This window comes from Helicoverpa zea, chromosome 4 (assembly GCF_022581195.2).
Source record: "Helicoverpa zea isolate HzStark_Cry1AcR chromosome 4, ilHelZeax1.1, whole genome shotgun sequence".
Taxonomy (NCBI): domain Eukaryota; kingdom Metazoa; phylum Arthropoda; class Insecta; order Lepidoptera; family Noctuidae; genus Helicoverpa; species Helicoverpa zea.
The window spans coordinates 86,449-99,766 of record NC_061455.1 but is presented as its reverse complement, the minus strand read 5'-3'; the positions used below and the strand labels follow the sequence as shown (position 1 = coordinate 99,766).

General features: G+C 43.2%; 1 protein-coding gene across 1 annotated transcript in view; it reads left to right on the top strand.

The window, feature by feature from the left end:
* The window catches only part of LOC124629938 (protein nubbin-like), a 111,092-nt gene that overhangs the window by 59,366 nt on the left and 38,408 nt on the right, over positions 1-13,318 (top strand). Inside the window, exon 3 of the mRNA XM_047163618.1 lies at positions 9,559-9,618. Within this exon, the coding sequence (XP_047019574.1) occupies positions 9,559-9,618 (60 nt within the window). The remainder of the gene's footprint in view (positions 1-9,558; positions 9,619-13,318) is intronic.

Sequence of the window (13,318 nt, the reverse complement as noted above, 5' to 3'; positions counted from 1 at the left end):
TTGTTCAGCTACTTTTGGGACAGTACTTGCTTGACCTTAATAATGTATGTTAACCCGTTAGTATTTATTTCAATAATTTTAATAATTATTTTGGAAATACATTCTTTTGCAAAAAAAGCGGGCACCTATGCGAAATCTTAGTTTTAAGGACTTTACGTGTATTTCAAAGGGTTTTAATGATTGTAGTATGTTTCTAGCATCAAAAGGGTTAGCCAAGCATGCGTGAGAGTGTATTCTATCTAAATTTGAATTTTGTACAATTGCTAAGAAATTGGTTAAACCTTGTTTTGGACTAATTGCTGGCAGAAAGTTCGTCGGTGTTTTGAAAAGTTTTTGAAGTGATTTTCAGAAATCTGATAATGCAGTCTTAATTAATGTAGGTACCTTTTTGTTAGATCAAAACATTTTTGAAAAACTATGCGTATTTGATAAAATTTTCACCTGCTCTAAATGGGCTATAGTGATGATTGATGGCAATGTTAAGAGTTTCGATATTTTAGTGTAAAGCGTTCTACTGTTTAAATATTGTACCCACATGTTTTAAAATATCGCTTTTTCATAATTAAACTCTATTTAGAGGAGTATCAGTACATTGGGCTGCGACAAAACCAATTTAAAGTAAGCAGTGCCGATCGCAACTCGTCTCCTATCGGACTTTGACATTAAAAAATACCAAATTTTGTGATAAATGTTAAAATTAACCACATGAAAAATGATGAGGAGGGTTTAAGCTATCTAAAAAGTCTAATTATGGCCGCGTTGAAGCTCTCTATAACTCCATAGGTATCGGGTTACTAAACGATGATTTCGCTGAGTCAAGAATTCAAAAGTATTGACCAAACGTATGTTTGTTAAGAAATGAGCAGATAGCCAATTATTGTTATGATTTAAGCAGGAAAGTGCTGTAGATGCTAGGAAATCTCAGTTCAGGCAAGTTTATTTAATAAAATGTCAGTGGGATGAAAACACGCTATTTGAACACTCAGACTCAGATCTTCGGAGGTCTACGGAGTTTCCCAAGAGACGAGGTTGTTTGAAAATCAGTGATTACGAGACCTTAAGACCTTGTGCTCACAGTCTATGCGCTATTTTCTGTATTTTGTAGAATTTAAAATTTTTTTAAAATGTTAAAGTCCGAAAGGAGACGAGTTGTGATCGGCACTGCTTACTTTAAATTGGTTTTGTCGCAGCCCAATGTACTGATACTCCTCTAAATAGTGTTTAATTATGAAAAAGCGATATTTTAAAACACGTGGGTATAATATCTAAACAGAAGAACGCTTTACACTAAAATACCGAAACTCTTAACATTGATATCAATCATCAGTATAGCCCATTTAGAGCAGGTGAAAATTTTATCAAATACGCATAGTTTTTCAAAAATGTTTTGATCTAACAAAAAGGTACCTACATTAATTAAGACTGCATTATCAGATTTCTGAAAATCACTTCAAAAACTTGTCAAAACACCGACGAACTTTCTGCCAGCAATTAGTCCAAAACAAGGTTTAACCAATTTCTTAGCAATTGTACAAAATTCAAATTTAGATAGAATACACTCTCACGCATGCTTGGCTAACCCTTTTGATGCTAGAAACATACTACAATCATTAAAACCCTTTGAAATACACGTAAAGTCCTTAAAACTAAGATTTCGCATAGGTGCCCGCTTTTTTTGCAAAAGAATGTATTTCCAAAATAATTATTAAAATTATTGAAATAAATACTAACGGGTTAACATACATTATTAAGGTCAAGCAAGTACTGTCCCAAAAGTAGCTGAACAACATAAGAGTCAAAGGTACATTAACACACGGCAACATTAAAAATATACTTTGTTAACCTAATTTTGTATTTACTGCTGTTTAGTGACTTTTGATACAATGATGTTCAGCGACATTTGGATTGATGGTGTACAGCGACTTTAGGAATACTAGTGCACAGATACTTTTGAAATACTCGTGTTTAACGACTTTTGTAAGTTTCTGGTGTACAGTCTATTTTGTTTCCTAGTTGTAACTATAACTTATGACATTTTATTGTGAACAGGTGTTTTGTCATGTTGATTCTGTTCATCGACTTTTGGTGCTGACTGTACTGTGTGCTACTTAATACGAATAGATTTAGAATAACTCATAATAAACGAGACACTTCCTCTGAAAAACAACTGTAACGTTTGAGATTACACTTGGTGACAGATAGCTTGAGTTCGGTTGATTGCACGGATAGTTGTTATTCCGAGTGAATGTAGTAGTTCCTGCAAGATGTGGGCGAGACCACGGGAAACTGATAAATGTAAAGACATGTCGAAGTCAGAAACGAACCTAAAATATTTCCCTTTTTCCTTTACAAAGATGGCATTCATTTCTAATTACAATACCACAAATTAAAGCTTAAAATAAGACCTAAAACGGCCGCGAAATTAACTTAATTGTCGTCTCAAATTCTCAACAGTCCAAGATTTTTACAAATCTTTTCAAAAGCTTCAAAGTGTATGGTAGAAACAGACAAATGTAGCAGATGCAAGTGCAGCAGCCGACGGACCGGCCGCGATGCGCGCCTACTTGTGCCTGACAGCTAGCCTCACTGTCGGGAGTACGGCTAACCATGTGAATGCAACAGATCACACTTCTTTAATATCAAAACTGTTATTTAGGTCAATTCGTTTGCGTAAATTCAAATGTTAGTAGTTAGTATTTTGCAAGTTAAAAAAATTTAATAAAAAAAAAAAAACAACAAACAGCACGGGACTCCGTTCTTACATAATGATGATTACAAAATAGAGTTAGTTTGTTTCTTAACGCTTTTACGCTGTAATATATTTTTAAAGAGTTTTTGATTTTTCGAACATAATTTAAAATGTGATCTGAGAACAAAATGAGTATTACAATTCGGTCCCCACTGGCGGCACCTTCACTGCACAGTGTATCAGCAACACAATTATCTTAGGAAGTAGGCTACAGAAAACTCCTTTCTTCTCTCTGCACTTTAAAATGTTATTTGGGGTCGGCGAGGTAGGTTTTATGTTTTTATTCCTCTCTGACACTTGTCATACTGACATTCTCTCCCTTTTTATTCGTATCTTTCATACAATCCTTCCATATTATCTTTGATCTTCACCCTCTCCATCCACATTCATACTTAAGACACTACCCGTCAGTTGCACAAAGCTCCATTATTACTATTGCTAACACTTTTTATCTTTTTGACAAATAAAGAGTCAGCAATAGATTTAAAGAAGCTGTAACTTTAATGGAGCTTTGTGCAACTGACGGTTAGTCACATGTGTTTCTTCCCTCCTCACTACATGCCCCTACCACGACCACCGCTTGCCTCTCATTGTTTCTGTATCTGTCGCTATGTACTCTCAGACTCTCTCTGATGTAGTCATTTCTCAGTTTATCCATTCTCGTGAAATCGGACATCCGTCGCAACGCAACATAGTCATTCTGCTACATGCAGTCTCGTCTCATTTCTGTTTTTCTAGTCCAAAATCGTTTCAGGGCCCGAGGAGACCAGTCGCTAGCTACACTTGTCATAAAATCAGAATGGAAGGTCTTAGGGATCTGTTCTGTGTACTTGGATAGCCCATGTGGCTCTTCTTGGCGAGGTAGGTACTCGGGCAATTAATTCTTCTTCTTAAATATTATGATATTGGATTGTCCTTTTTATTCATTTGTGGTTAGGTACATGTCGGTCTTAAGCCTGATAGTATGGAATATTCTATAGTATGGAATATAAGTAATTATCATAGAATAAGTAGATATACTTTTATTTGGATGATATTGTGACTTCACCCAAGCAGTCAATATAGATGAGAATACAGTTGTAAGGTTTTGTGCCAGCGCAGGTGTGTCGTCAATGTGGACTACAAGTAGTTGGCACAAAGTTGGCAAAATACAATGTTCCCCTGTACGCCAGCGTGTATGTAATGTTTTACCCGAGTGTCGCTGATTAGCTTATCTACTGATGTCGTAGTTATATTGCATGAGCTCGACGGCCGACTGCGGTGCTGTCGGTAGCGAGGGTTCATGTCACACCAGACTGAAACATTCATAAACGATAGTTCATTGTATAACGATAGAGTAATGTGCTGAGCGCGCCGGACTACTGGCCCAACATCTAGCGCCTGCAAACTGTAATGTTTATGAACATCATTATAATTATCAAATTAAACAGACGGCTCCCGCCGGACGGAGCGAGGGGAGGGGGGGGGGGCTGCACCAGTTCACTGCCAGCTAATAATTAGAATGACGCGACCAACTTATTATAATAATATATTCTTTAAATAATCATGCAATTATTTTAAAAACACGAAATGCATTATCTTTATTATAAATCTGAGTGTAACATGCGATGGTTATGTAAACACACAGTGTTCCCTCGCTCCCGTTTTATTTTAATACAAGAACTTTTCGAGCCAATTATTATACTTTTATCGATGCATAATATTTGTATTTTATTAAAGCTGATGCCTGACGCGCCCATTTGCATGGTAGCGAAGCGTCTGCTCAGTGCAATGCGTCACATATCTGTGGCGGCAACTGTTCCGCTGTGGTTACTGTCGACACGCCGGCTTCCGGCTAACTTATAGCTCACAATTATAACAGGCACTTAACCTGTTGCCGCCGCAGCCTGCCGCTAAACACTCGGAGTTTGTTATCGCGGCGTGTGCTGCGGCACGTGCTCGTTGATGTCTTTACTCTACAACATACACTACTTCACTAGTTATTTTAAATTGTAACTTGAACATTTGTATAATGTGATGTTTTCTCTCGCGAGTAGTATGCTCAGCCACGTGACGGAGGCAGAGCTGCCACACGAGGGTGTGAGCCTGCAGCCTGCAGCAGTGTAGCGATGTAACGTCTTGTAATGAGCAGCGTTCGTTAAGCGTGCGCGGTGGAGCGGCGCCGGCGCCGACACCGACGCCTAATTGTTGCTTTATGACGCTAAAAACAACGCAACGACAGCGCCCACTGCACTCAGTCACAACGCGCCGCTTCCGACCGAGCGCCAAGCATACATCACTGTGTTATAGGCATAAATAGTAGTACCAGCACACCGCACCAGGACAGACGAATCTATTCCAAAAGTCCGTTTTCCGGTAGGACTTTAATTTCAATTTAAAAACATCCTTTGAAACCTCAGATGATAGGTACAATAATTTGAAAATATTCTATTATAATATCTATAGCTTGTGACCCGGCGTGGGCGCAGTGCTCGTGGAATGAGTAAGTGGCGCGAGTTATGTTCGGCTTCCGCTGCAACACTGCACATTGTGCATATTCATTAGCGGCGCCGCAGCCTGCCGGTCATAACGAAGCGTTATCTCGTCTCTCACCCGTGTTCACACTCCTCGTGGAAGCGGCACTTCACCCACAAAGCACTATTTACACGGCTAGGATGGAGGTTACCCAGGAGTACTTGCTCAGGGTTTACTTCAGTCTATCATTCTACAGTGTGTCGCAGAGTGTCAGCCGTGTGTGTTGAGAAGCAGTGTGCAACGCGTGGCGCACGTGTGCGACACACGTCGGTAGCAGTCTGTTGTGAGCGTGACGTGCGTGAACTTGCGAGCGCGATCGATGCCGATGTGGGCCAGCGGACTGGCCCAAATGTTCTCCTTAAGACGAAGGTCCCGGGGCGCGGGTGTGCGCGGGGGTGCGGGGGGGGGGGGGGAGGCGGGCCGCAATTAACCGGGCGCGGTCGTCGACCCGCGCGTTATCCTGCCGATACATGCGACTTATTGTGACGACATCGATCCGTGACGTCACGCACCATTCATGAACCACACACAACACGCTCGTTGTAGCCATCACCTCATGTGCTCCACTCGCACTACAACTCTACACTACTACTTACTTCCTCACCGATGTTATACATACACAGCTGATCGTGGTGCTGTCTGGCCAAAAGCTGCGAGAACACCACAACAACGCTTTGAAGCGTAATCGCGTCGGAGGATTCCAATAAATTCGATGTAAAGTAAACGCGGGGGAAGTTCCCTCACGTCGCACGTAAACTGCGGATAACATTCGCAATATGTACATTATCAAATACATAGTAATATCGTCGCAGCCTTAGCTGAAAAATGCGGGAAAAAAATTGTATGTCTCGATGATACTAAATTATTGTTTTAGTAACGAACATAAATTTATCAGAATAGATACATCTAGACATCATATCGTTTAGACATCTACAATATAAGCAAAACAACAGTCGGTCGAGCGCGTACCGCGCGCCACTCACTGGTTCCTCACTATTATGTTGAGATATCATATAGCTCAGGAACAAGTTCACCAACAACATAAACGACACTTTTCTTCAAGCAACTGTTTACTACGTATTTTCACGTACAGGGTTCAAAGTCTATGTGTTTACTTTTAAGAAAACTGACATTTATTTTATCGGGAAACTTGAGCCTTAATATTTGTTTTAATTTCCTATTCAGTTAGAGATAAAACGTATGTATAGTATAATGTGTCGCGTAGCTCGCCACCTTGTCTTCCCGTATTTACCCGACGTCAATAATAACAACGTGTTGGATTTAAACAAAACGCTGGTTGTGCCTCCGCGAGTGTCCCTGTGTCACCTGTGTGTGATACAATCGAAATAATAAGTTTCAACTATGGAGACGTTTGAAAGTCTTTACAAGTATCATCAATTACCTACCGAAAGCAGCTAAAAATAATTATCATTGATTGACATTTGATTACAAGTAGGTGTCGATTCAGCGAGTGCGAATGAGGCGCACTCTCGCGCGATCATTACGAATGCGCGCATGTTAATGCGCTCCAAACTGCTACTTCTTAGAAACCGCGTGTCGTGCGCGCCGCGCCTAATGTATGCACCGTGCATGAATCCGCCGTACCTGCCGCAACATCGCTGCCACGATACTGCTGCTGTGACAACACTGCAGAACTGTGCAGCACACTGCAGCACTGTGCAGCACACTGCAGCACACTGCAGCACAGTCCAGCACACTGCAGCACTGTGCAGTGTGCAGCACACTGCAGCGCTGCGGGCTCAGCTCGGGCACATGCAGTTTTTGTGCCGCTATTGCGCTCCATGATTGATGCCAAGTGAAACCGCGGCTTGTCCATTAACTAATTTCTGCATTGTAATAGCGCTTGCATTAGCGATTGTAACCGCTTCTCATTAACGCCATTTGCATTTATAATGAGCTGTCAGCGTCTGTTCTGGGAATCATTTTGACAAGTATAATCAGGTGCTTATCGCGATAAGAACTCATCCACGACACCCCGCGTGGTGCACACGAAGGAGAGCAGTCAGAACATTGAAAGCCGAGCTCCAGCTCAGCAGATGACAGCAGCCGCAGTATCAGCACAAGTATACCCCCCCCCCGGGCCCCGCGCCGCCCTCGCCCTCCGACCGATGTTAAGCTATTTTATTATTCAGCGTTATGAGCGCAGTTGAACCCCAACACTTGGCTTTAGTTATTTCTTTGATATCCAGTGCCGGTCGGCGGTATATTAATAGCTTGTTACATTACAATAATATTGAAAGTGCGATAGGGTCGGCCGCCCTCGCTCCTTTCAAATTGGATTTAAACATTGTGAATTACCTTTCTTTGATTCGCGGGTTAGCCAAATGGGGACAATTTATGGAGCGGCGGAGGCGAGGTGGTCCCCCGGGAGCGCGGCTGAGCGATGGCGGCCGGACCGCGGCCGGCCCGCTGCTCGTTTATATTCGCCGCGTTAATACGATCCTATCTTTTAACTGTATCGAAGAAGGAAAATGTTTGGGTGCACGAAAGTAGTTCAGCCCAAATTCTAATAAATGCGCGTCGCGAGGTTCAGTATCGACCGAGGAGGAGGCTGGATACTTCCAACGTGCAGACAGTGGGCACACTAGCGCTCACACGCGGGTCATTTGCTGGCGCTGCTGAGCTGATGCCGCACGCGCGTGTCCGCACGAGTGACGCGAAGTGTGTCCCTCCCCCCGCACCCCGCACCCCGCGTGTCGCTAATATTTGAAACAAATGACAGGAGCAGTGCGCGGGGCAGGTTGTGCCAGTCATGTGCGCTCCCCCGGGGGATACAATGTTGCATTCAGTTTTAAGTTAGCTATGTCGGAGGTTTCCGCAGACGTGCGTGTAGTGTACCAAAGACTACACCAGCTAACAGAGTCGCAGTATTGCAATAATACGGTATCTAGATAATGAGCAATACGGTAATGACAGCTAAATTGTAATGTTAGTTGATAGCAAGTGAATCACGCAGCGATTTGTCTCCACAGTGAGTGGTTTATGTGGGCGCGACAGTCAGCACAGATCTGCTCGTAACTTAGATCAGGTTCAGCTCCAGCATAACTCACTCGGCAGCAGGTTGCGCATTGACACGCATGCGCGTGCACCGCTCGCTGTCACCCCCCCCTCCCCCCGCCCCGCTCGTCTGCAATTATTGTATCTTATTAAACGTGCACATATATGCACTTTATTTCATAAACATTGATCGCTTAAATTGTCACTATATCCTCTGCGAAACAAGATTGTCTAATCATTCGAGGACATCAAAACTAATCACATAACCTTTACAAAAACCATGTGAAAGCACGCCACAGGGACACGCGTACAATGTGACGGCACTTACTTGTTGCACTTGACGGTGTGTACACACCTTAGAACACAGATGCCATGGGGCAGGTAGGTCAGGCGCGTTCCTCTAGCTCAAATACGTACAGTTGGTGTAAACAAAGCCATCCGTTACGAGTAAACTATCTATATAGCTAGGTGTTCGAGTTCGTTGACGCATCTGTCAATGATTTTTAGTTTTACAAGAAATGGGTGGGTTTCAAATAGTTGTTTAAGGACGGAGACAGTAACGTCCCTCGTCCTCCTAAAACCTACATTTTAACGCACTACTTTCCTAGGAGAGTTTCCGTAATGATCCCCTCATGTTTCGTTTCTGTTGTTAGGTGTGTCAGTAAAACTAATATGCAATGCCTTAGCAAGCTAATATTCTAATTACCAGTTGATGCTCTCGAAATACTGCCAATAAAATAGATGAGTCGTGGTCAGCAATCATTTCCTAGATAGCTGAGAGAATTACAAACACAGATAGTCTATTATTGTTTTATAAAAAATGAGGCTGGCAATTTAATATTCAATTATTAGTAATTGATGTTGCCCGGTAGTCGGGCAGTCCCACAATTTGGAACTACATTAGAGGCACAATTTGGCGGAGGTCAGGCGGCTACGTGTGCCTTACTGAGGTGCGCGTGCGCCGGTCAGCACAATGCGCCGCGCGACAATAGAGCAGCTGCGCAGTGCCGCACAATCACTGCAGCTCATGATATAATATGGCGCAGGCTTCTGTTGTGTCGAGGGACGTGGACATCCGTCCAAACTGTTTGTAACTGTCGCTCGCGGGGTACTGTTCTGCTAGGATCACTTTATGATACCTGTATCGTCTGTCCCCCATCTTGGTCAAACACATATGTTTATTTTGATCAGGCTATAGTTCAAATGTTTTTCAGGCAGTGCACCGTGGCGTGCCTGTGATAGCGTGGCTATATCTAACGTGTTGCGTTTTGTTGCAGTGTCGGGGCGCGGTGACGTCAGCCACTTCTTCAACACACAGATGGTGCTCGACCTGAACGGTAAGTCCTCCTCATTACTGCACGTAAATACCGCGGCACACGGAGAGCTGCACCGGTGTGCGCCGGCGCACCCGGTAGCCGCCGCCGTCACACGGCGAGACAAAACGACGAAATAATTAAATTAATATAAATTCACAGCTGAATCGGTTTTTGTGCGGCCGCGCGGCGACACCGAAACATTTCAAATTTTCGTCTAGGTTCGTTTTTTATTTGCGTTAATTAAGGTATGAATGGGTCGACGGGTAAAAAGCGTGTAGTGGCGGGCGCGGGCGGTGCACGGGCGCGGGGGGACGGGTTTTTGTGTTGCGCGTGCGTCACGGCACTCTCCGCGCATTGTGCGTGCCCGCCCCGCGCCGAGCCCGCGCCGCACCGCGCCCGCACTCCACAGACGTGCACAAAAGCTCAGTAGAGCTGTCCTGGACTGGACAGACAGACACCTCGGACAGACACCTCGCACGTGTGTGGGGGAGCGACACATGCTTGAACCAGCACAAGCGTGCTGGAGATCAATGAGCCTCGCGCGCTATATCTACTGAGTACACAGCATGCAGCCGCGTGAGCGGTGAGTTGTTCCGCCAGTTGTACCGACCGGACCTTCTGCGTCGACGTACTTTGTATCACCATTATTCAAATCTATTGCAACAAAAGCGCTCGGCGATGACATCGAGAGTTTCCATCTGTCACACTCCATGCTCGTAATTCTTGAGTTTTTGTGCGACAGTATCCTCTTTATCGGCGCTTTATTCAGAGATTCGCTTTATTGCCTCCGTTGACGATGACAAACGACTGCTGTTACCGACTGCCGTGAAACGCCTTTATTCCATTTCGTTTTGCTAATCAGTTTCAACGTAACAAGGTATAACGCTTAGTACTGTGGTTCTATGCGCACACAGATTATACCCACGTGTGAATATGTGCCACCACTCGCGTCACAACACGTGTGTGACGTCAGTGCCAGGCGGACAGTCGTGGACAATTCTTCATCTGAGGGGTTAGTTGTTCAGTACGACCTACATCGAGGACATACGGCATGTAATACATGGAGTACGCGCTTAGTAACGTGGAGTTCACCATCGAACCCAGGGCTATGTGATGTTATCTGCAATCAGTAAACAGCAGTTGTCCAGTTGCAGCACTGCTCCGATTAACCTGTCACAGATAACATTACGGGCGTATGTTTAGTAGTTTTGGTCAAAGATGGAAACAGCTATAAATGCGTCGTGTAGTATGAATGGATTCCTCGCTGCCCCACATAGCTGCCTGTAATTTCCTATGTAAATGTAATCACTGGAAAGCGCACGCCGGACACATCTGTGTGCGCCGCGAGCGCGACTAGTCGCGGCGCTCGGCGCGGCCTGCACCGCCCGGCGCAGTTCTCTTCCAATATTGACTTTAAGCAGTATGCGAGTGAAACGCGACAAATACTCATATTTTTCTTAGAGTACAATAAAATATCAATCCGGTTTATCATCCGTCCGCCGTCCATCGACCGTCCCGCCAGTCAGCTAGAATACGACCCTCAATCTCTTCGTGCTCTTCTATTCTTCTTCTGTCGGTTTCGTCCGCCTCCCGAGGGAAGTCTACCCATACATTAATAAAATGAAGCATATATGTTATAACGTATTACGTACGACATACATATATTACTCCCAAACATCTAAATCAGTGGAAGAGAAACAAACATCCATATATCCAAAAGAAGATAGTATTATAATAATAAATGATTAGTTAGTGACATAGGACTCACCTGAAGCCGCTTGTAAAACTGTAACAATATGTTGTTGAAACAGTAATAATGAACATTTCCTTTAAATGACAAGTAACGCGGCGCGGGTAATAGTGCGTTACTGTATGCACTTGTTATAAAGCTCATGATGAGTTGCGCGTACGCACGGCCGCGCTAGGGTCCTTACCGAGTTGCTCCACGAGTGTTTCCCAAAGCGATCCACGACATAAATAGGTAGGTATAGCATTTCGCAATCTCCTCCACGAGTTGTGATTTGAAATGTGAAAAAAAATCTATTTTACACAATAAATAACTTTGACTTTCTAAATTCCTCGACACATTTTATATAAAGAATAAAGATATATTTGGTTTGCATTTTATTACCGAACTATGACTGAGTTACAGTCAGAAGGAATAGCAGTTGAAATCAAACAGTTAGTGATTTCTCATGTATGTGTAACGTTTCTAAATTACGTATCCTTTATCTTTTTGCTATAATAAATAAAATAATTTAAATAAATATGTTTTAGCTTCTTATTATTTTAAAATAATGTACAGTTTATCTTTTTAATATATTGTAATAAAAATGCCTTTATTGGGATTGCGGAATTTGAAGAAAATAATGATCGCGTTTCAAAAGTCAAGTAAACAATAGAATGGTGGATATCTGGAACAAGCCCGCGCTCCGTGTGTCTGTGCTTGTTGTTGTTTACAAAAACATTATTTAGTTGTTATTTTCTAACGTGATTTATATTTTAATCAACAGATGAGATGTACGTTCAGGTATTTAAATGTCGAAGAAAAATCACAACCTATCGACTAGACGTATAAGCACAAAACTTTAAATGAATCATTGCTCTGGTGGAAATAAATGAGTATTAGCTACTAATGAAAGTAAATAATGATAAGGTCTTACTGAGAAGACGTAGCAGCACAGGCAGGCCGTGACCGTCGGCACAGGCATCAGGTCTCCTAGTGTTTGGCAACTGTATGTATGGGTACATATACCGACACACACATCAGTGTACATCAATACACCTTTACTTTCACATAAATTAAGAAAGACGAGAACAAGAGGTCACGAACTTCTCACGCAATTACTTAACACTCGCGATTATTTAGCGTACATACTTATTGCTTAGGTATACTTAATGTAAATACGTTTACTGTGAAATCTAAGTGAAACATGTTGCGCGTATCATTAGGCTTAACGTCGCCTAAACGAGATAGTGTATATCTTGTGCAACATTCAGCTACAGAGATACGTTGCTCAGATAATTATAACATTGAGTTGAATGCTTCACCTGGTAGCGGGACAGTCAAATATACATACAGAAAATGTTCTTTTTATATTTTACTTAATTTGAGGAAATATCACGCCAGATATTGATTATAATAGCGAGTATGCATCCGCATGGGCGTGATGGTGGCGGTCTCGCAGCAGCTTCGCGGTGTCACCCCCGGGACTGCGGGCCCGCGGCTGCCGGGAGCCCGCGGCTGCCGGGAGCCCCGCGGCTGCAGAGGTGAACGCGCTGCTTAATTGCTCCTGTAACATTAACTACGCGATTAGCATAATACTGCTTGTGTTACATTCATAATTACAATTAGCATAATGTGGGCGCAGTTAGCCGCGCCGCTGCACCTCATATTTAAATAAAATATGAACATTACGTAACGTCCTACAGAGTGGGCCACAGTCGGCACCGCGGCGCTCCGGGGACGCCCGCGCCGGTGCGTGCGCCGCCGTGACTCGTACAGTCGTATCGCCGACAGATCGGCGCGGATCATCTGACAACTGTTGTTAATAAATCGATTGCTGCTCTCGGTAGAACAGAGCCACTATACATAACTCCAAGTTATTTAGTAACCGTTACAAACGCGTGTATTCTTTCTTATTCATTCAAATCGTTGCTAATTACATCTTAGTTATTAATTAGCATTGTTTCACCGTTACTCATTTAAATTGTTAAAATA